This window comes from Caretta caretta, chromosome 13 (assembly GCF_965140235.1).
Source record: "Caretta caretta isolate rCarCar2 chromosome 13, rCarCar1.hap1, whole genome shotgun sequence".
Taxonomy (NCBI): domain Eukaryota; kingdom Metazoa; phylum Chordata; order Testudines; family Cheloniidae; genus Caretta; species Caretta caretta.
Window position 1 is genome coordinate 31,591,316 of NC_134218.1, and position 23,900 is coordinate 31,615,215.

General features: G+C 37.0%; 1 protein-coding gene and 1 long non-coding RNA gene across 9 annotated transcripts in view; one reads left to right on the forward strand and one right to left on the reverse strand.

Annotated features, from left to right (window-relative positions):
* Positions 1 to 23,900, forward strand: part of RBM39 (RNA binding motif protein 39) — a 48,158-nt gene that overhangs the window by 4,860 nt on the left and 19,398 nt on the right. The window contains exons 2-12 of one of the 8 annotated variants that reach the window (XM_048820030.2): positions 4,758 to 4,821; positions 5,046 to 5,118; positions 6,083 to 6,358; positions 6,618 to 6,671; positions 15,100 to 15,291; positions 16,470 to 16,535; positions 16,642 to 16,695; positions 18,392 to 18,509; positions 19,204 to 19,356; positions 20,133 to 20,270; positions 23,623 to 23,688. In XM_048820030.2, the coding sequence (XP_048675987.1) occupies positions 6,643 to 6,671; positions 15,100 to 15,291; positions 16,470 to 16,535; positions 16,642 to 16,695; positions 18,392 to 18,509; positions 19,204 to 19,356; positions 20,133 to 20,270; positions 23,623 to 23,688 (816 nt within the window). In that variant the 5' untranslated portion in view covers positions 4,758 to 4,821; positions 5,046 to 5,118; positions 6,083 to 6,358; positions 6,618 to 6,642. The other 7 variants (XM_075118858.1, XM_048820027.2, XM_075118857.1 and 4 more) reach the window with 7 other exon arrangements.
* Positions 1,043 to 4,267, reverse strand: LOC125622226 (uncharacterized). The gene is made up of 3 exons (XR_007352685.2): positions 4,146 to 4,267; positions 2,645 to 2,701; positions 1,043 to 2,184 (listed from the first exon to the last, which is right to left on the reverse strand). It is a non-coding gene; the product is annotated as an uncharacterized LOC125622226 (long non-coding RNA).

Sequence of the window (23,900 nt, forward strand, 5' to 3'; positions counted from 1 at the left end):
CATAAAAGTGCATTCTTGTTAGTTGTTATAACCTTAATACATATTGTTCACAACTCAGAGATAGATGTAGGTTTCATTTTTGGAAAGTACACACTATACATTTTTTTAAGTGATTTATTTTGAAAACTTTTCAGATTAGTTTTACAGCTATATCAGAAAATGAATGATTGTTTGGTTATTTCATTTACCAATGGTAATTGAAGTAGGTATTTATTAAGTCACTGGGAGGTGAACTATCTCCAGTTCAACAGGTTAATCATTAATATTTGGAGGATTTTCTTGCCATGCTGTATTAGGAGGAGAACACCACCAGACAGATATTTAAATTGTTTTATTTAACTAAACCAACAATGTTCTGGATTTTTTTCTTCAACAGCAAACATATAATATTTTAACAAAACAAGCATATGAATTTTTGAATTTAGTTAAACATTCAAGTTTTTTAAAATAAGGTTGTTTTTGTTAAAATTGTTTAACTAAAATAGTTAAATGAAATATTAAAAAAAAATTAAATCGACTGTGTCAGCCAGGTCAACATCAGAAACTTAAAATATTGGTTTCTGCAGGTAACTCAGTTGTCTTCATCTTCATTTTCCTGTTTGTTGATAATCTGGAAAGGAACAACAAGCTTTCCTGCTTTTTCAGGTCCCAAACGATTTCTCAATTTGGAATGAATTAGTCCAGAGGAAGAAAATATTCTTTCTACAGCGGCAGAAGAAGCTACTGCTGTTAAGTGAGATAATCACTTCAACAGTCTCTGAATCCAAGTGCTTAAGTGACTTCCACCAGTTCACTGGTGTGACTTTCTTTAAAACATATATTTAAAACATCGGAAAACATATATTTCTTGAATGGTTCACCCTTCGCTCCGAAATTTATTATAGTTGGCATTGTGGAGGGATGATTGCTGGATGTCCATGTCGTAACCAACTTCTCTTCTTCAGCAGTTAAGGTTTGACCCTGGTACCGAGTATTGAGAATATTTGCAAGAAAATGAGCTGGAGACAGTGCTTGTCCCATTTGTTTTTTTAATGCTTGTAATTGAACTCTGTCATTGCATATTTCTCTTTTTAAGATCTCACTCAGTTCCTTCCTAATATCAACAGTGTCAGCAATAAAACAGCTATTTCCCTGCATTTTGTTCAAGGCTACGGAAATAGGCTTCAGGGTACTCAGCATGTGTTCAACATTTCTCTTAAGCCCAATGCTGAGAACTTTGGCTGTGACAGTGCCATCTATTTTTTCACGATTTTGTTCACAAACTGTCATCCAATAGGCCAGTTCTTGATACAGTGCTCAGAACAGTCCACTACTGAGTTCCATCGCACGCCTTGTGGGAGTGTTAGCTTTGTTCCTCCCACTTTTTTCAGAGCAGCTGCTGCAAAGTGGTGGTTACGGAAGTATTTTGCAATTTCAACAACATTAGCCTTTATTTCTGGAACACTGAAGTCTTTGACTAGGAGGTGCATCAGATGATAACTGAAACCATATGTTATTAGCTTGGGACTCTCTTCTAAATTTCTTCTCGTCTTGGAACATTTGCAGCATTGTCTGTGACCAAGCGGTGTTTTAGACGTTTGAAATTTTTTTCACCGTTTGTTATAGCTTTTACTGCTACTTCTTGTAAGTGTTCTGCTGTGTGTGCATTTCCTGGTGTATCAATTCTTTCTGTAAGGAAGACATTCCCTTCTTCTGTTGTCACACAAGCACATACAACAGGAGCATTGTGGCCCTTGCTCCACCCATCAAGACTCAGGTTAACAATTTCACCATGTAGACCTTTTGCACACAGTTTAGTTTCTCTTTCATACATGTTATCCAGCAATTTGCCTGCGACAGCTGCTCTGTTAGGTGGACTGTATCTTGGTCTTAATGACTGAACCATGTTAATGAAGTGTGGGTTCTCAGTCATATGGAAAGGAGAGTTCGTTGCATAAACTGGGCAATTTTTTTCATCAATTACCTTTTTGTAATCTGCTGGTTCTTATCACAAATTTATCTCTGGTTGTTTCTGGATGATGGAGATTTTTTTTCTTTTTGCTATAGGTGATATACTGTGGCTATGTGACATACATGATGTGACTGAAAGACTATCATTGGCAGATAACTCTGAAACTATACAAAATGATGGTGATCTTGAAGGTGGATAGTCTTCAGAATCCTGTATGTTGAGGATGGATTCTCCTAAACAAAATAAGTCAATGCAGTTATTTAATTATTATTGCCATACTGCTCATTTATTATTACTCATTGCATGCACTGAGAGTCAGTGCTACTTTAAAGGTGAAATTGTAAAAGGAAGATCTGCCTATTTCAACTATTTATTTTTTTTATCACAACTGCATCTAAAATTATAGTACCATAGAGTAACAGCTACACCTCTACCCCGATATAACGCTGTCCTCGGGAGCCAAAAAATCTTACCGTGTTACAGGTGAAACCGTGTTATATCAAACTTGCTTTGATCCACTGGAGTGCGTCGCCCTGCTTCCCCGGAGCGCTGCTTTACTGCGTTATATCCAAATTCGTGTTATATCGGGGTAGAGGTGTATATTTTTTACTCAAACATGAGAATTCAAGAATAGTCTAGAGGGAAGACAGACAGTCCTTAAGAAAGAAGTATGAAATAAAAAAGTTTACCAACCTGAAGATCCTGCATGTTCAGACACGTTCCTTTCATCATCTTCAACACAGCTTCCTCCTGAAAAGGAACACTTCTCATGATGTTATTTCATTCGGGCAACCAGGCCTTGTATTTCTTTGTTGCACTGTTTGCATTTTGCGCATATGCCTGTCTTACCCCCAAGTAGAGGAACTTCATTAAAATATTCCCAAACTGGGTCTCTTTTACGGCCTGCTGCCATTATAGATTTTCCCTTCTAATGAGAGAGTGGTATGGTAGATCTCGAATCAATGATGGCTACACTCAGAAAGACCTCAGACTTCTGGAATATGCTGCTCACAGTTTCAATTTTGTTTCTACTACCTGTCCCTCCCTTCTCACATTGATCTCCAGACGATTTCTCCTTGTCCAGATCTATTCCGCCCCCAACAATCTATTCATTGAACTTTTTGAAATTTGGCACTTCTAGAGAGAGATAGGGGATTGACTCTGTGTACAAAAATTTGCAGCGGGACAATAGAGTTGAGATCTGTTTCTCACCTCTATATATTTATTTAAAAACATTTTTGCTGTTAACAAGCATGTTATCTCTGGAGACACAAATCCACAGTTTGAGAACTGCAAAACTAATCTCTGATGGTATCTTCTAGACTGAGCACTGAGTCCCATTGGGTAGATAGAAAGATTAACCTAAAATCAGTGGTTCCCAAACCTTAACAACCTGTGAACCCCTTTCACTAAAATGTCGTGTCTCGTGAACCCCTTCCTAAAAATGAGTATTTCCAGGGGTTTTCTCCTTTACATGAGGATAAATTATAAAAGCTGTGATCTTGGAAATAGAAATTGTTTTTGACATGCTTATTACACACTATTATTAATTTTTATTTATCATTACAGTATTTTTATTACATTATGAAAATGGCAACACTCTTCCGAGATCTCACTTTCGTAGCTTGTATCACTTTGAATAAGCCTGTTATAAGACAAGGCTCCTATGTTTCATCAAGGAGTATCAGATGTGAAACAGCATGAAGGTATTTAAGAAGCCAACTCAAAGAGTTCCTCCTACACAAGCAGTCGGGTCTTGAGCAGTCCAGGCAAACAACGCACGTTACAACAAAGCTTAAACTTGTTCTTCATAATAATTTTAAAAACAATACTTAGCTGCCTGTTTAATTTTAAAAACAGCAAAAAAAAATCCACCTCCCTTTCCATTTCTTATAAGGAGTCTTGAAGATTAAATCTCAGTGTGATAGATATGCATGCTTTGATCAAAGCTTAGCTGCTTTCATATGCTTGCTTTGATCTGCTTAGCTCTTAGAAGTCCAGGGGTCCCTAGTCACAGCTCTGTCCTCCTTTAGGGAATTTTTACCCGAGAACACACTTTAACATTAGATAGGTTTTTTCCTTAAAGCATTTTATCAAAAAAATCCGATTAAAATAAAAAACTGATTAAAAAAAAACATTGATTTTTATCCACCCGGTATGGGAATTATAAAAGAAAAATTTTAAATGCACTTACGTTAGGTAGGCAGCTTAATGGCAGTACATCTTTTCTCTTTGTTTGGAGAGGTAGTTTAATTATTGTGAACCCTTCTCCTGCTTTTTTTCCTTTTGATTAATTTCTGTATTTGTCTAGTCAGTTTAGCTCTTCAGGGCAGGGACAGTATTTTTTAACTTGTGTTTGTAAACTGCCGTATGCAGTGATGGCCTTGCATACAAATAAAGATACTCATTCATACATGCGCACAATGTTTGTTCTAGAAGATTCAAGCCAATCAAGATACTCAGCTTTCAGTTAGTTCACCTTTTTCCCAATATGTGGCATTAGCGTTTAGTAAAGTGATTGATTAAAGACATTTATATAGGCTTGCTAACTGATAACAAACATCATGATACAGTCAAAAAGGTAGGCCTCAGAGCATTCTTGATGGAATATTTAACAGTATTTGAGGGTGGCCAATTGACCAGCTTGCCAAGCCTATAGCATGCATTTTAACTAAAAATCATTTTGTGAATTTGGGGTCATCCCAACATTGGCCTTGTCATCAAAAGTACAAGTGCCTTGGGAGCTATTAATTGATGTAGTTTATGGGCTCTTTTCCTATCTAATGAATTTTGCTTTTCCTTTCAGGTGTCTTGAAAAAATGGCTGACGATATTGATATTGAAGCAATGCTTGAGGCTCCTTACAAGAAGGTGAGAAAAATGTGCCAGTGAGGTCTTGTACTTACCTTAATTTAGCCTTATTCATGAAACTACTGCTGAACTGTAAACTAACATCCCTGGAGCCCTCATGATTTATCTTATTGGAGATGCATTACATGTAACTTGCAAATAAATATATACTGTTAATGTAATTATATTGTGCAGTAGTTTCACTTCAGCGTGATGAATAAATGCCCATCTATCTCTCTTTGTAGACTTGCCTAACGATATCTCACCTCTACTCCCATGAATTCACCTTTGATTCCAGTGTGAACTGTCAATCATAAGGTAGTAATTGAGTGACGTATCGCTGTACCGTGGTCCCCTAGGTAAAAAAAACAAACAAAAAAAACAATTACTCGCCTAAAATTGCCAGCTCCAGTTTGGTATAGCAACAAGGTGAATGCAGTGTTTGGGAAAATAGCAGGGTTCCAAGAATAACCTTTTCACCAGTCCGTGGCAAGTAAATCTTTAAATAGTCTACTCAGTGCAAGAGGCGTCTGACCATTATTTTTAACATAGAAGACTGGTGATGGTTAATCTTTTAACAGGGCAGATGGAAATGAATTGCTGAGTGAAAGAACTTTCCAAAATTCTTGGATCCCTGAATAGATACATTCTTAACAAGTAAAAGACAGTATCACAGTCTGCAGTGTCATTCTAAAAATAGCTGTTGTACTCTTCTGTTTTAGTTGTTCAATAAGGAAATACAAATTTTGACACAAAATTCTGTTAAAACGTCTCAATGACTAGAATAGTGATGTACTTAGTCTCCTTAACAGGCAGCAAACGTATACTGTCTTTTTTTCGTTTTTTCACCAATTGGTGGTGAAAGTGTTAACATTATGCATGCATTAGCACTGGTTTCACAAGAAATGTGTATAAACTTGAAATAATTTAGCAGTTGTACTCATGGTGTAGCTGGAATGATTAAACTATAGAATAAATATAACAGCTACTGTTAGTTTATTTTGGACTGTTTAGCACAACCATGTGGTATCAGTTTCGGATGAGCATTTGTAAGCTTTAAACACTGTATATTTAGTTTTTTATGTAATAGTTAGCAGTTACGTAAAATCTTGGAGAGAGTCATAATTTGTAATGTTAAGATTCTTGTGTCCTAGTTTAACATGGATATTTTCCATGTAAACAGGTATGGAAATAGGGAATGTTTAGGCTGGACTGGTGGATTTTTGATGACTTTCTTGGGAGTCGACGTTACTAAAGCAGTGTGAATCCCTGTTTGCTTCAGGGCGAGATGTGTGACAGAGGTGGCATCAAGCTCTTACAACCCTCCAACGAAAATGAGCGAAGATCTCAGGAATGGCATCGGTCACAAGAAATCGATAGTGGCTGGCTGCTAGCATGGCCACTTGGGGCTTAGGCAGAGATATAGCCTTGGTACTGATCAAAGGGATCATAGCACATGAAAAATGCTTAAACCTGAAACTTCCTCTTACATTTTATAGAAATAACATTTAACCACTTGAGTGCTGAAATCTACAGGATAATTTACTATCTAAATCATGTAAGGAAGTATCTACAATTTAATATATTTTTAAAAACTGTAATTCTTGTATTTTATAATTGTATGTCTTAAATGTAAACAGCAAAGTGGTTAAACATGCCTACTTAAATTTTTATAGCTTTCCATATTAAACTTTAAACACGTAATTTAGTATTAAAATTTTTGTTTTGTATTTTCTTATTCCTATTCCCATTACCCTTTGACCACTTGAAATGTTACCACTTCGTCCTCACGATGTTCTTCTATCAACCCTGCTTAGGATGAGAACAAATTGAGCAGTGCCAATGGCCATGAAGAGCGCAGCAAGAAGTAAGTGTTTATCTGTATATTGACACTTTTAGGGAACTGTGTCAAGTATTCTTTGTTTTTACTTTTTAATGTATGTAGTGCTGTCCAAGAAATAAAATGGAAATCCTTCCGTTTGTCTTTTGCTGTTTATGGCATTCCAAACAAATATGAATACTTCTTACACAGTTGATATCTGTGGTATAAATTTTCAATTAATAGTGTGCTTTAAAAAAAAAAATGTATCCAGATTACAGCCCCTACTAAACTAGAACAGTTTTGAGGGCTTAAAGAGAATGACACTGTCCCCATAACATTTTATGCTATCAGTGAGTTTCATATATTTTGGGTTAATTTTTGAAATAATTGTAATTACATTTGTGCACTGATTATGTGAATTTGAAGGACTTGTGGTTCAGAGAAATTCAGTGGCCTCAAGTTCTAACTGGGAAAGCTCATAGAAATGTGGTCGCTTGTGTTGGCCAGTATCAGGCTAATACAGTTTTAACTCCTTTCAACACTTTATTCCTTGAATTAGAATTGTGTGTAAAAAGCTGTTGTTTGAATGAATCTTCTCTCTTCTCCCAAACTTGTACAAAGTATAACAAATCTAGAGAGAATTATTTGTATTTATCTCCTCCAGGATAGACTTAGCAATGTGTTTTGTTTTTATAATGTCCACCTGGTCAGTATCCTGATTGATACTGTGCTTTTTTTTTTTTTTTTTGAACCAGTTACTGTATAGGCAAGGACCATGCTCTCTGCAATGAGAGAAACCCAAGGAAAGCTTTCCTTACAAAACATTCTCAAGCATTTGGAGTTGAACAGAAAACACTTAAAAATTCAAATATGTAAAATAAGATTACTTAAATTACAAACACATTTTGATTAAAATATTTGATATTTGCTGTAGGAGAAAACTGAAGTTTGGCTCTGTTCTGAAGAGAAATTTGGACACATTTAAATATTTCTTTTAAAAAAAGGCTTAATTGGGTTTCAGGTTTGTGTGTCAGACTCTAAGGTCAAATGTGCATCGGTCACAAGTAAAAAGATTTTCTAACTCCAACTCAGTCTGGGATTTGAAAGTTAATTTTTTTTTTGTATTGCATATCTTTATTGCTAAAGTATACATTGGGTTAAATTCGGCTACCTGTGTAACAGCAGAAGGTGGCCCTGCATTAGAAATTTAACAATTGTGTGAGCTAGAACAGTCTCCAGCTTGCTGTCCCATAATTGCTGTGGCTGAGTCAAAGTGCCATTTTTATATAGATGCTCTTCTGACTAAACCGCACTTTAAGGGGTTCCATATGGCCTGTGTTGACAGTGAATAGTATTTTGGGGCTTTGTAAAGCCAGACCTGAATCCCCAGCTGGTATGGGCATTTCTCAACTAGATGTGTCTGGTTTGAGTCCAAGTCCCTTGGTGCTGAAGACTGAGATAAGGTAGAGAAATAAGAGGGGACTCTTAAGAGCCTGCCCAAGTACAACACACTGCACAATCCGAAGGATACTGATAACTTAGGAGTCTTATTAATTCTGACTTGTGACCAGGCTAGAGCAAGTTTAGGCCAGTAGTCCTTTACAGTGATTGAATATCCAGCTTCCAGATGAGCAAGCCTTCACTGTCTCAGTCTGGAGCTTGGGCCAACACTACAGTAATGACTTCCTTATAAGCTAGGTGCCATTCTGTGAACAAAATGCTTGCTATACTTACTGAAGACTAGCTGCAAATATAACACATTGCTCAGTGGTTCACATGTTTGGTGTCGACAAGTGTAACAGTCCTTTGGAAGTCTAACAGTATTAATATACCATGGAGCTAAGGATTTGACATGCATGGAGCTTTTCCAACTGATGGAGCAGTAGGTGGAACATGTTTGTCTGATCTACCCACCATCTGCTGCCACTAACTGTTAAAATCACAGGTGTGAGTGAAAGTGTGATCTGAGGCCACAGTTTTTCTTGACCAACGTTGCCTCACTGGACAAAGAGTAAGAAGACTTCTTAAAGCTCATTTTGTACGTAAGATAGCACAACAGCAACTTGTCCATCCCTCTTTCACACTAGAGAAATAAAGGGACACTCAACTCAATCTAATCAGTTTTTAAACAACTTCAGGTACAAAACTTGTCCCTGAGATCCTCTGTCTGTTTTGTGAGTATTACTGTCAGGTTTTTCTGTCTTAGGACGTTTGTTTCTTGTTGCAGCGTGAGAGACTCCTGGACAATAGAATAAAATCACTGATGGGGGTAGACTAATTTTCTCAGAACTGAAATCATGCCTTCTCTGTCTGGAAAGTGCCACATGGATATAGGCACTACTGCAAAAAACAAACCCAACTATTAAAGCCTGGCAAATCTGTGGATATCCTCTGGATATCCGCATCCATGGGCCATGTTTGCCAATCACGGATCTGGTGCAGATACAAATTTTGTATCTGTGGATGGTTCTACCAGAACAGTGTTTATACTGCCATATTGTTAAATGCACAAAGTATATGGAAACGTTTTTTAGTCTGTTCTTAGTTGTAACAATTTTGGGTATTAGCTTAAGTGATAAGTTTAAAAAAAAAATTGGAAAATAGTGTTAAGTTTTTCTGCTCCCGATGAGATTCTGAATGACCAAGCCTGTGGTCTTTTGTTTTTTTGGATTAATGAAACCAATTCCTCACTTTTCTAACAGAGGTATTGCTTTAATTATTGCCTCAGCAGTAGCTGGATGGTGATGGATGTGCAGCTTCTTTGTATTATGGTAGTGCCAAGAGGCCCTTACCTAGAGCGGGGCCTCATTGCATTATGCCTTGACCAAATTCATAGTAAGACATCGCTGCCTAATAAGAACTTAGTCATTCTAAATAGATAAGATTGTCAAAAGATGGGATGGGAAACATCAGTACAGAGAAGTAAAGTGACTAATGCTAAATGGAAGGGTTTTTCTGAAGTGCAGAAACATATACTTCCCCAGTGTTCTTGCTCTGTACCATGTTCTACACACTTGTGAAGGACGGTGGGGAGTTTCCCTACTGAGAGCATTGGAAATAAGCTCTGAACTCTTTAACAGCTGCTGTTGAGAGTGAAACATTGCAGTAGCTACTAGGAATGATGGCCATATTTTGTTAGTTGAAGATGCTGCTTGATCATATGTACTCAAAAAAAATGCCTAATGTGAGGCAGTGTATTTGAGAGGGAGGGAAAGAGAGGGTAGAAGTGATGGATCCATGGCCACTCAGTGTTCGGTACTATTCCTTGAGTAGTAGCATTTTCATTTGAGGGGATGGAGAGGAAGCTTCCTAATTGCATTATTTTTAGCTTGAAAATTAAACAGGAAAATGTATTATTGTTTCATAGGGATTCTGTCTAAGTCAGAGTAATATGTTGAGAAGCCAGAAAATGTAGGTAAATAAGATGGTGGAGAGGATGAAACAGTTGAGACACACTTTGTCATTTCATACATTTGGATGTGTTGCTAATGGTCAGCAGTTCTGTTGCAGTGGTTGATGACTGCTTCTGACCAGCAGCAGACGAGCTGTCCGTACTTTGCAGCATCTCTCATTTCTTATTCATGCTTCATGTCTGCACTTTTGATCCTGCTGCTATATGCTATTTGAGAAAATTCCTCTTCTGTGGGTTTTGCTCCTCCGAGGTTTTCTTTTTGGTCCCCAAAGCACTTCTGAGTAACGGTTCTACAACAATTTTTCACCCAGTATGATTAATTTAAAATAGACCATTATGGTTGATGCCCCTTCTATTGAGCCTGTAGCATTTCTGTTAAAACAGAAAGAAACAGCAAGTTTCACCTAATTACATGAAAGAATGGAATGAGCAGGCAAGTTCCTTGATTAAATCCAAGATAGTGTCCTTTTAGTACAAACAACTATCGACTTAAAAAAAAATCATACTTCCCTCTATCTGATTTTATTTATAACACCGAAGATTACTGTAAATTAAAGATTAAAGCTGCTCTTGTCTTTCATTTTACTTGGTGCATTTGGCAGTATTTTGCATATAGCTAGTTTCACTATTTCCTGGTTGTGGGGGAGGGGGTGCATGGGGTGTGTGTGGGGTTTTTATTGTTTGTTTGTTTTTTGTTTTTTAAAAAGAGGGGTTAGTTGCTCTGTTGCTCCATAGTTAAGATAGAAGTTAATTCACTGACCTGGTTGGTGAAGTGTTTTGAGATCTACTGATGAAAAGCGGTAATTGAGAGCTGGGTATTACTCTATTCCACCTTCGGCTCTTTCTATGCAAAATCATTTTATAGATAATTAGATTTGTCTGGTTGGCATTATTGAGAGATTCCTTCTGTTTTGGGGTGGATTTGTTGCTGGGGAAGCAAAGGGAGGAAAAGGAAAGCAGACGGAGGGGAGGGGGAGCTTTAGTAAAGAGCGGTGTTCATGGTATAAACATTTGTAAAAACAATCTGGCCTTCTTCTGAGTCCTGTGCTGTGGTGGGTACTGAGGGTGTGGGCCAGGGGAGAGGACAGTGGTGAGAGAGAAGTCCAGGAAGCATTAGAGATAATATAGATATAATAAGCATCACAGAAACTTGGTGGAATGAGGATAATCAATGGGACATAGTAATACTAGGGTACAAAATATTTCGGAAGGGCAGAACAGGTTGTGCTGGTTGGGGAAGTGGCACTATATGCTAAAGCGTAGAATCAAATGAAGTAAAAATCTTAAATGAACGAAACTATACCACAGAATGTCTATGGATAGTAATTCCATGCTCTAATAATAAGAATATAGCAGTAGGGATATATTACCGACCACCTGACCAGGATGGTGATAGTTGCAGCAGTCATGACTGTGGATCAGTCGTCGAATCTTTGGTCAATTTTCTGGCTGTAAATAGATCCAAGTGACTGTTGTCAGGATGATGGCTACATAGCCATTCATTAGCAGTGGAAGTAAGACACCCAAGTTCAGGTAAGTATCCGAGGGTGGATGCCAGTGATAGAGGGGGATGTTATAAGAGTGGAGTTGTTCAAAGTGCTTCCCTCTGACTACCATCCTCACCTCAGTGTTGCCTGGGTTCAGCTTTCGCCAGTTGGTCTTCGTCCAGTTGCTGATTTCGGCAAAGCGTGGAAAAAGATGGGAGACTACTTTTTGTCTGATGTAAAGGAGATGTAGAGCTGGCCATGTTGTTGTCACTTCAGCTGTGTTCTCTTACCAGTTCTCGGTGGTTTCATGAAGATATTAGAGAGCATGGATTGTAGGAGGGTGTAATGACTGAGATATAACTTAAGAGTAGTTTTAAAAGGATACAATAAAATCTAAACATTTCTAAAAAATGTTTGCGTTGAATCTCTCGTCTTGATTTTATAATTGTCCTGTCTCCCAATGGCTTTTCTCTCCTTTCTTGCTGAGTGAAAGGTCCACAAAAGAGGAAAGAGTGAAACAGACTACAGTGTTTTGAAATGCTCACACAGAAAGTAGGGCTGTCAGAGATTAAAAAAATTAATCGCGATTAATCACACTGTTAATAATAGAATACCATTTATTTAAATATTTTTGGATGTTTTCTAAATTTTCAAATATATGGATTTCAGTTACAACACAGAATACAAAGTGTACTATGCTCACTTTATATTTATTTTTGATTACAAGTATTTTTACTGTAAAAAAACAAACAAAAAAGAAATAGTATTTTTAGTTGTCCTAATACAAGTATTGAAGTGCAGTCTCTTCATCATGAAAGTTGAACTTACAAATGTACAAAAAACTTCATTAAAAAATAAAATCTAAAATTTTAGAGCCTAGAAGTCCTCTCAGTCCTATTTCTTGTTCAGTCTATCTCTCAGACAACCAAGTTTGTTTACATTGCAGGAGATAATGCTGCCAGCTTCTTATTTACAATGTTACCTGAAAGTGAGAACAGGTGTTCTCATGCCACTGTTGTAGCCGGCGTCACAAGATATTTACTTGCCAGATAAACTAAAGATTCATATGTCCCTTCATGCTTCAGCCACCCTTCCAGGGGACATGCGTCTGTGCTGATGATGGGTTCTGTTCGAAAACAATCCAAAGCAGTGTGGACTGATCCATGTTTATTTTCTTTATCTGAGTCAGATGCCACCAGCAGAGGGTTAATTTTCTTTTTTGGTGGTTCGGGTTTTGTAGTTTTCACCTCAGTGTTACTCTTTTAAGACTTCTGAAAGCAAGCTCCATGCCTTGTTCCCCATAGATTTTTGGAAGGCACTTCATATTCTTAAACCTTGGGTCAAGTGCTGTAGCTATCTTTAGAAATCTCACATTGGTACCTTCTCTGGGTTTTTGTGAAATCTGCAGTGAAAGTGTTCTTAAAATGACCATGTGCTGGCTCATCATCCAAGACTGCTATAATGTGAAATATGACACAATGCAAACAAAACAGAGCAGGGGACGTACAATTCTCCCACAAGGAGTTCAGTCACAAATTTAAGTAACGCATCATTTTTTTTTTAACAAACGTCATCTGCATGGAAGCATGTCTTCTGGAATGGTGACCGAAGCATGAAGGAGCATATGAATGGTTAGCATATCTGGCACTTAAATACCTTGCAATGCCGGGTACAAAAGTGCCATTCAAATGTCTGTTCTCACTTTCTGTTGACATTGTAAAAAAGAAGAGGGCAGTATTATCTCCTTAAATGTAAACAAACTTGTTTGTCTTAGCGTTGGCTGAACAAGAAGTAGGACTGAGTGGACTTTGTTGTTTTTGAGTGCAGTTATGTAACCAAAAAAAAAAAAATCTACATTTGTAAGTTGCACTTTCATGACAGAAATTGCACTACCATACTTGTATGAGGTGAATTGAAAAATGCAATTTCTTTTGTTTGATTTTTACAGTGAAAATATTTGTAATAAAAAATATACCCTTTGATTTCAATTACAACACAGAATACAATATATATGAAAAGGTAAAAAACCATCCAAAATATTTAATAAATTTCCATTGGTATTCTATTTTTTAACAGTGCAATTAAAACTGTGATTAATTGCAATTAAGTTTTTTGAGTTAATCGCTTGAGTTAACTGCGATTAATTGACAGCCCTAACAGAAAGCTCTTCAAAAATATTCTTTGTTAAAGAAGTCTGTTTTACTTTTACTTTGGTCTGTTTTTTTCTAAAACTTGAAAAAAAGTGTGATTTTTTTTTTTTAAGTTGACTGTCCTTTAAAATGCCACATCTTTTATTTACAGTGTTGTAGCTGTGTCGCTCTCAGGTTATTAGAGAGACTGGGTAGGTGAGGTAATATCTTTTATTGGACCAACTTCTGTTGGTGAGAGAGAGAGAGAAGTTTACACAAGCTCTCTTTCATGCCAGGGAAACATACTCGGAGTGTCACAGCTAAACACAAGGTGGGACAGATTGATTTAGCATCAATAGTTAACACATTTCAAGGGACCATTCAATGTGAAGCAGCTCATTAATCCCCCTTCAGTCATTGGGGGAGGGGGGGGTTGTTAGTGGGTTATAGGTGGTTGTAATAAGCCATAAATCCAGTGTGTGTATTCAGTCTGTGATTTTTGTCTAGCAAAGTTATGAATTTAACCTCCCAGACTCGTCTTTTGAAAGTGTCATGCAGGTTTCCTCTGAAGATGGGGACTGATAGGTCAGATATAGAGTGATCGCTTTGTGAAGTGTTCTGTTTGTTGTGGAGACAGTAGGACAGTCTTCAGCTCCTGGTGCCTAAGTTTTGGGTTTTTCTGGGGGGAAGGGGCAGCCAAACACATGGAAAGGATCGAATTGTGTGACAGACTTATTGTTCCTCTCCTTTCGGTCCAGCTATATTTGTTTGGGTCTCTGTGTACAGTGGTGATCTTTTAGAAAAGTAACTACTATTTTAGTTTATAAGCAGTGAACAGTTGCAGGTTTGTGAAATTTAAACAGCTCTTCTGGAATTCTGTAGTTAATAGGAAGTGAACACAGTTGCATATTGTTGCTGTTACAGTAATGCTGCAAAATTTCAAGATGTCTGTCAGGATAAAAAAAAATAAGTAATTTGTTCTTTTTGCCTTATTTTTACTATGAAAAGGCAGCCCCACTTGACTCTCCATCTTAGCAGATGTTGAAAGCTTGGATGCTCATTGGAAATACTTTTACAACATAGTAATTGAAGTGTTGAATTTAATATGTACTAGTTTACATTCAGCCCCACTACCATGCTTGGAGGCCTCGTATTTTTTAATATTTACAAAGCCAAAAGATGAGAGAGCTTGAAACTAGGGAGCATTCATGCTCAAATTTTAAGCGTTCTAAAATGATCTCTTTTGCTAATGGCTGATCAAGCATATAAAAACTGATGTCGCTGTTCCTATGTTAGTGTCTGTGGCATTACAGGTTGCGAAAATAAAATTAGTACATTGTTTGTCAGGGAGAAGACGGACTAATTAGATGAGGAAAGCTAATGCATAATGATAGACGCCAACATTGAGATTTCTTTACATCTGTAACATAAGTTGTATTTTCTTAGGAGAAAAAAGAGCAAGAGCAGAAGTCGCAGTCATGAGAGGAAGAGGAGCAAAAGTAAAGAGCGCAAACGAAGCCGTGATCGTGAGAGGAAAAAGAGCAAAAGCCGGGAGAGGAAACGCAGCAAAAGCAAAGAACGCAGACGTAGTCGCTCTAGAAGTAGAGAACGTAGATTCAGAGGCCGCTATAGAAGCCCATAGTAGGTTATTTTAATGTACAATTGAGCATGTTTCACATCAATATTGTAAAAGTTTGAACTGAACTATGTACTTTCTAAACTAGTCAGTTTAATTTTTACTTTGAACAAGTGTTCAAAGTAATGTTGCAGTTTACAAGGCAGTAAGGAGAACAATGGAAGTAATGTAATATATTTCAGTTACTATAGTAATTTTGTTTTTATCCTAAACTACAAGCAAATAACCTATATTTTGATTAAATTGAACTAAAAATTGATAGAAAAAAAGTAGCATAAAATCAGAATAACTTTTTAGTTTGGATTAGGATGAAAGGAAATTATCTATTAAAGTCCTAGTAAAAGACACTTAATAGTAGTTAAAACAGGTCATGTTGAAGGTTTAACACTTAAAAAACTGGATGATAGTTTCCAGTAGGGTGCAGGTTCTTAAGTTTATTGCTGTTGCTTCTAAAAAGAAACTTTTATGGGATCCATAAAAAATATGAACTACCCTCTTCCTGCTGGGCTTGCATCAGGCATTAACTAACAAACTTGCATCAGGCGTTAACTAACAAACTGTATTCCCAGAGCTTTGCTGACATCGCTGATGCTGGTGCACAAAGCAGGAAGTAAACAGAGGTATGTAGAAAAAAATGGACAAAACTATTCCAGAAGGAAGATACCTAGTTGGTAGCTAAGGACTACCTGTTCCATGAAAAAGCTGTCTGCAAGCAGTGGAGCATATTTTTTTTCAAAGTTTGTTTTCTAATCAGTTTTTGAGTCTGTGATCTTTGTGGATGATGGCATTCTGCCTGAGCTGCATCATTGCCACTTGGTGGCACGGTGTAGCTAACAGTAGATGAGAATATCTTTAGTTAACAAGAGATGTTTATTTAAGAGGTTGGCTCACAGTTGCGCTTAATGTGTGTTAAAGCCTCTAATTACATATATGTATATGCAGAAATAGTATTAAAATAAGTATAGGAAAATAGAGGATCCTTGGAATGAACAAATGATAACCTTTTCTTATAATTTGTGTCAAACTAATATTCTTGAGTTAGCACTACTTGTCTTGAACTGTATTTGTGCCCATATAACAATTAAAAAACAGGGACGTCAGTAAGCATTAGGTTGGCAGGATACTATATTTTTCCTAGTCATGTACTGGATTTATAACAAGCTCTTCTTTGTTTTTACCTTAGTTCTGGTCCAAAATTCAACAGTGCTATCAGAGGGAAGATTGGTCTGCCTCACAGCATCAAATTAAGGTTTCTGAGTTTTCTATTTTTGTGGCTATTTAAGTGTCTGTACTAAAAATTAAGCTACTTTGTACTTTTTTTTGATAATCTAGTAAGTATTTTTTAATGTTTACAGCAGACGGCGCTCCAGAAGCAAAAGTCCATTCAGAAAAGACAAGAGCCCTGTTAGGTAGCTATTTTCACGCTATTTCTTAGCTTGTAATTAGTCTTGTTATGCTGAATGTTATGTGAGATGATGCTGCATCTTGAACTGCACAATTACTTTCTGTGCAAGCCAGATTTAGGATTGCCAGTGTCCAAATTGATCTGTCTGATCAATATAGGTATCCATGGTGCTTGGCATGGAAGGGAGGGCTTGGGGGGGGAAATCTATATTGTTTTTCTGCTGAAGGAATATCCATAAAATTTAATAAATTCAATTACTGTAAACACCTTGTTCACTGTTGCAAAATTGTTTTGCATAAATCCTGCCTTGCTTTTCATATTTAAGACTATTTGAATTAGGTTATAGTTTACCCAGTTGAAATTGGCTCATTTTTTCTCATGAGTCTCATTTATAGAATCATAAAAGCTGAGATGGAAAAATATTACTTTGGTCATCCAGTCCATCAACTTACAAGTGTGTGATTTTTATCTACAGTATGTTACTCTGTATGTAACACAGTGAAACTGAGTGACTGTTTCCCAGTCTAACACATCTCACTGTCAGGAAGGTTTTCCTCATACTTAGCCTAAATATTTATTTTCTTACACCGTGTGGTGTCAAATCCTAAATTCCACACCCTTAGTTTCACTGAATGTGGTACTGAAAGTTCAACTCCAGTGTGTAAAGTCAGATTAATACATGGGTGTCAAACACCCATGATCTGGGCTAGATCTGCCCTGTATAATGTATATGAAGTCTACATGGCGTAATCATATTCTTCAGAATCTGTTTTTTTATTTTTAATTAAAAAAAAGTGGTGCAGCCCTAACACACGCTGCACTTTGACATGTTCCCTGCTACTAAAACAGTGCTGCTAGGACAAGTGACTACAGTAATTATTCAGTTTTATAGCCATTATTCTGTTAGCAGTTTACTTCATTGTTTTGTTAGAACTTCTACTCTTGGCATCTTTTGGATTTTTTTACATTTTTGGTGGTAACAAATGCTGAAACTAAAATATCACATGACCAAGTTTAAACAATCGGGACTTTCTGTATATGGACATGTTGGCATTACTTACTGATACAACAGTGATAGTCAGTGTACTTGTGTGAAATGGCCACACAGCCAGCTAGGACTCTTATTCTCTGAAATCTTGGCTGTAGTCACTTGTGTGTCTTCAAAAATAATTGTATAAAATTAGGTCCCTAGTTATTGTGATCATTGCTTCTGCATGTCTTAAGAAATGAACAGTCTGTGACAAAATATCCTATTTTGTTACCTGTTTCTTCACTCCCCCCACTTACCTTCTCTGTCTTTTGCATATTGTCTTTTATATAGTAAAGTGACAAACCCTACCCCAAAGAGTTTACAGTGTTTATTCAATGCCTGTCACAATGGGGCCCTAATGTGGTTGAGTCTTCTAGGCAGTTCTGCAATATAAACTTAAAAAAAAAAAAAAAAAGGCACTTGTTTGTTAATGAAGTGCTAAGCACCTCCCTTTAAAGTTAGTGGGGATACTTGTGTGGTACGACTTGTGAATATCATTTTAAAGGACTACATTTAGGTTCTCTTTTTAAATCTTGGCTCATAACTTATAAAAAAGTTAGGTAGATGTTTTGACTTCTTGTCAGGCTTAAATGACATAAAATTCTGCATTTGCCCAAACTGAGTTGCCTTAAATCAAAACAGAGTTTCTCTTTTTTTTTTTTTTTTGCAGAGAGCCAATTGATAATTTGACCCCTGAAGAGAGAGATGCTCGAACAGTGTTCTGTATGCAGTTGGCTGCAAGAATTAGGCCAAGAGACTTGGAAGAATTTTTCTCTACTGTAGGAAAGGTAATTGAGGGTGGGTTAAATGAGCATATAAATATTGTTTGTGTGCAGTATCAGTGACATTTCCAATATTGAAGCCCTCTACAAAATTGTGGCCTCCTATTGCAGATCCTCTGCATGTGGAATTCATATTTAGTTAGGAGTTTTGTGTCCGGACTGGTTTGCAAAATCAGAGCTTTAACTCATGGGGGACTTGCCTGTGTCCTACATTTGTCCAGTGACCAATGCAATGGAAGTAATTCTGATTAGGTCCTCCATGTATTGTTGCAATAAGAAGTAAGATTTTATCTTTGCATGTGGGTCTGCAGCATAAGATGGAATTTTAAGCTTCGGTCCCTTTTTAATATGGTAGCCCCTTCTGGTGAGCTGTTAGAAAATTTGTAGTGATGCAACAACTTTGACAAACTGGAATTTACAACCCTTTTTCCTTACTACCTTCAGTTTTATGTCAAAATTGTCAGTCCAAAGATGACTTTCATGAAGCTAACTTTTTTTGGGATGTGTTGGTTTAGAAGGTAGTGTGACTGTGCATCAAGTCTGTAGAGTTATTACACAGTTATGAAATCATTAAGCATCTGTATTGAGTCAAACAATAGCTATCTTCCTGTACATATTCATGAAGTCCCTTAGTAACTATATAAAAGTTAATTGTGCCAAATAGAGATTAATGATAAACCTGAGATTTTCATTCTTGTAGGTTCGTGATGTGCGGATGATCTCTGATAGAAATTCAAGACGTTCCAAGGGAATTGCTTATGTAGAATTTGTTGATGTTAGTTCAGTGCCTCTTGCAATAGGACTAACTGGACAGCGTGTTCTGGGAGTACCAATCATAGTACAAGCATCGCAAGTAAGTTGTGGTTGGTTGTATACTAGTCATAGAATTATGTAACATTTATACTGCAGCATCTGCTGCTTGACCAAGAGGTAATATACACATCCTTGAAGCACTGTTGATTTCAGTGAGACTTACTTAATTTGCAGAGATACACATATTCCATTTCAAAATTAATTTCTCCATATTTATGCCAAAGTTGTACTAATGTTGTTACTGTTAATTATATTAAGGGATAGCACAAATCACACTAAAGGCCAGAGAATGGGATGGCTGGACTCCATTCTTGTTTCAACTGTTGTATGGTTGAATAGCTGAAAATTGAGTTACAGTTGAAACATTTCTGTAACCTTAACTGAAGTGGTTGCTTCAGTTTTAATAATTACTGCCAGGCACAGAAAACTGAGTCGAAATAAAACTAGACAAATCAATACAGAGTGATATGTAGAGGGTAAATGAGGGAATTAAGGCTAAGAAGGGGACTGTTAACTGACTTATACGATAGTACATATCCTATTTGTAGTAGTCATGCATATTTAACAAGCAAACTGCATTCTATTTACTAGAGAAACCAATAATCTACATCAGTTCATTCCATTTCAGGCATATTTCTAGTTGCATAATTCTAATCAAGAGCATGGACTTTTCATAGCATTTAAGTTATTAAAGTTAGCCTATATACAAGCCATTTTTACTGAGAGTTTTCGAGCTTCCACTTTTTAGTGAATTTACTAGATTTAGTAGATTTTTACTTAGGCTGTTACGGACAATGGGAATTTTGTTGTCCCTAGGCAGAGAAAAACAGAGCAGCAGCAATGGCCAATAACCTACAGAAAGGCAGTGCTGGGCCCATGAGACTGTATGTAGGATCATTACACTTCAACATAACTGAAGATATGCTTCGTGGAATCTTTGAACCATTTGGTCGGGTGAGTTCTTATTGATGACAGAGGTGTTATGAAGTGCATGTTGCGATTACTCTTATTTTAGATCCTGTTTCATATAATAAATGCAAAGGACTGAAAGGGCATCCTGATTGTATATAAATTCCACATCTACAAAAATTTTCTCTTCCTGTTCTCATATGTATGTGCGTGTTTATAAATCCAGTAGGGTTTAAGTATTCTGATTACATCTGAAAACAAATAAGGGATTTTGTATTAAAATTAAGATATTTTCAATAATACTCAACCATTTTTATTGAACAGGTAGGTGTGATGTGGAGAGCTGAGAATTCAGGGACTAACCTGTCAAGCTAAGATTAGGTGACGCATTTTAATGTTTAAGGAATTCTGTGTACTTAAACTAGCTATGGTTTGTCAGATCTTATGATTGCCTCCCCTTTTGAGGCAAATGTTTCCCTTTCGTTTTTTGGATCATGAGGTTGAGGAGGTAGTCAGGAAGATCCTTTTGAGCTGTGGAATCTCAAATTGTTGCAACAATCTACTTCCTGTACATACCAAACAAGCCATTCAGTAGCTCACAAATATCCAGTCAGCCACCTACTTGACAGTTTCTAAAAACTGTATACATAAATCTCTTCTGATGCTTTCTGCATTGTAGCTAACAGCTTGAATGATGTATTCTTGGGTTCCATTTGTCTCCTCCATCCTGGCCCCAAGAGTTGTGTGTTCTCCCCTAAAAGGAAAAGATACAACTTTTCACTCTGTAAATCTCCAACAAAATCAAATACCAGCAGAAGTCATACTAAGCCCAAGCTTTATCTCAACCAGAGAATCTTATTTGTGACCAACTGTCTATGATCCCTGACCCTTCCCCCCCAGATCAGGTATCTGTCTGGGCAACCCTGGATAGCTTTTTGCCACTTTCCTCTTCTCCACCGCTTCCTGTTCCTTTCTCCCTCTCTGCTCTGGATCTTGCTGACTTTTTCCAAAAGAAAATTTTAGAAATCTGATGGGACCTCCTCTCACTTCCATTTACTTCTCCTGCCTTTTCTGTCAACACTGAAACTGAGATCTCCTCCTGTTACCGCTTCCAGCTCTCATCCTGTTTCCTGATCTTCCTTGCCACCATTTTCATCCCTACTCTCACCTTTCTCCTCTGATTCTTCCTCTTGTAATACAAACATGCTTTAGTCTCTCCCACCATAAACTCACCTTTGATCATGTGTCTCGCCAGCTATCGGCCAATCTTCCTCTTACGTGATCCTAAAACAGAACATGGCAGAAATTCCAAGGGAGGTGCAATAAATGAGACTTCACACTCTATTTTTAACTATTTCAAACTGAACATATCTCTTCAGAGTAGTTTTTGTAATAGCAACCCATATAACATAACCCTTTCTAGGAAAGGTTCTTGCTAATGCTGAGTAAAGGAAATTAAAACAAATTATTGAAATTAACAAGTAAAATGTAGAATTTAAAATTGTGGGTACTCTGGGCAAAAAAGTCATATTTGTTTTCATTGCATACTAATTCATAACCATAGCCTTTTAGTTAAACTCCTTGTAATGTACAAATATGGGCTAAATCTTTGGATAACACTAAGATAACTCGTGTATTGCATGGATTATATAATGAAACTGTTAAAATGTGTCCCTTTGCACACACAAATTAAAGTTACAGATGGGCATGTGTATAACGATTCTTAGAGATGTCTGCAATAGTCTACAGTCTGAGTGCTGTATTTTTTAAAAAGACTAAATGAATGTAATTTGCAACCCACTTCCATCTCTGCTTATCTAGCTTCTCAAAAATCATTTTTGTGTACTGCTTGTATTTACTACTTGGTGGGACACTTTACTCCTTAAATTCTTCCTTAACTAGTCAAATGCCTATTAAATAAAATCTGAGTACATATATTCCCTTAAATTTAAGGTTTCTGAACATCAGAGGAGTGAAGTTCTAGAACAGCCTTCCAAGGGAAGCAGTGGGGGCAAAAGACCTATCTGGCTTCAAGACTAAGCTTGATAAGTTTATGGAGGGGATGATATGATGGGATAGCCTAATTTTGGCAATCAATTGATCTTCAGCTATTAGCAGAAGATATGACCAATGGCCTGTGATGAGATGTTAAATGGGTTGGGATCTGAGTTACAACAGAGAATTCTTTCCTGGGTGTCTGGCTGGTGAGTCTTGCCCACATGCTCAGGATTTAGCTGATCGCCGTATTTGGGGTCGGGAAGGAATTTTCCTTCAGGGCAGATTGACAGAGGCCCTGGGGCTTTTTGCCTTCCTCTGCAGCATGGGGCACGGGTCACTTGCTGGAGGATTCTCTGCACCTTGAAGTCTCTTAAACCACGATTTGAGGACTTGAACAGCTCAAACATAGGTTAGGGGTTTGTTACAGAAGTGGGTGGGTGAGATTTTGTGGCCTGCATTGTGCAGGAGGTCAAACTAGACGATCATAATGGTCCCTTCTGACTTTAAAGTCTGTGATTCTATGATTAAGTTGCAGCCTTGTTAAAAGAATATCCTTCAGAGAACTGTAAGAAATTGTTAATTGTGTTCCATTTTGTTTTATCCTGATCAAGCTTTGATAAGAGGAATAGTATAGGCCAGGAGGGGATAGGGTTGAAGTCTTCAAGAAAGACTTAAGAAAATGGAATGTAGATTTAGATACGGGTTTTTAAAATCATCTCCTTTATTATTCCTCCTCCCCCCCCTTTACGGATGTATAACAATCTGATATTTTATGGTTACAGATTATTTGCAAATAGTTTTTTTTTTTTTCAAAAATTCAGTAACTTGTGAAATTCTGTTCACTGCCCAAAATAGCAGCAGGCAAGGATATGACTTTCAATGTTTATACTTTTTTTTAGTTTAGCTCCTACTAGATTCTCATCATTTTATAATTTGATACATTGTACAAAATTGCAATTGCTTGTATCTGAGTTGATGTAACAATCAGCAATTGATGATGGCTGTGCTATCATAGTATGTGCTAAGAGGTCACATCTGAGTGGAAGCCATTGGCTGGCTGAGGAGCCTAAAATAATCCATAAAAATAAATTGAACATACCTGAGGCTGTTTTGGTGCACTCAACAGAGGACCCTGCATGTCTCACTTTTAGTAAATTACAAGTTACCTTTATGCTAATGTAGATGCTTTTACCAGCTCCACCTTTTTTGAGTAAAAAAACTTCCAGCAAAAGCTTTTAAGCTCCTTTATGGACCATGTGTTTATACCAGCTGTTTTATGCTTTTGTTCGATAACTTGTGATGTATTCAAAAAACTTGTGTGGGAGGAGGCTAAATTGAACTGCTCATTTGTCTTTATGGGATGTAATGTGTGATAGTCTAATTTTTTTTCATTTTTTAGATTGAAAGCATTCAACTGATGATGGATAGTGAAACTGGACGCTCCAAAGGATATGGATTTATTACGGTAAGATTTTGACTTGTAATAAGTTAGCAGAGTTGTGAGTTAGGTTGGTGACCCAAAATCCCACTGATTGAACATGGGCATTTCAGAGCTCAGGCAGAAACAAACTGCCCAGAGTCAGAGGTTTAAACTGAGATTAGAAAACTTCTTCAGATGGCTTCTATGTGATTTAAACAAAAAAGAGCTTTGTATAACCCGATTGCTTTTCTCCAAGG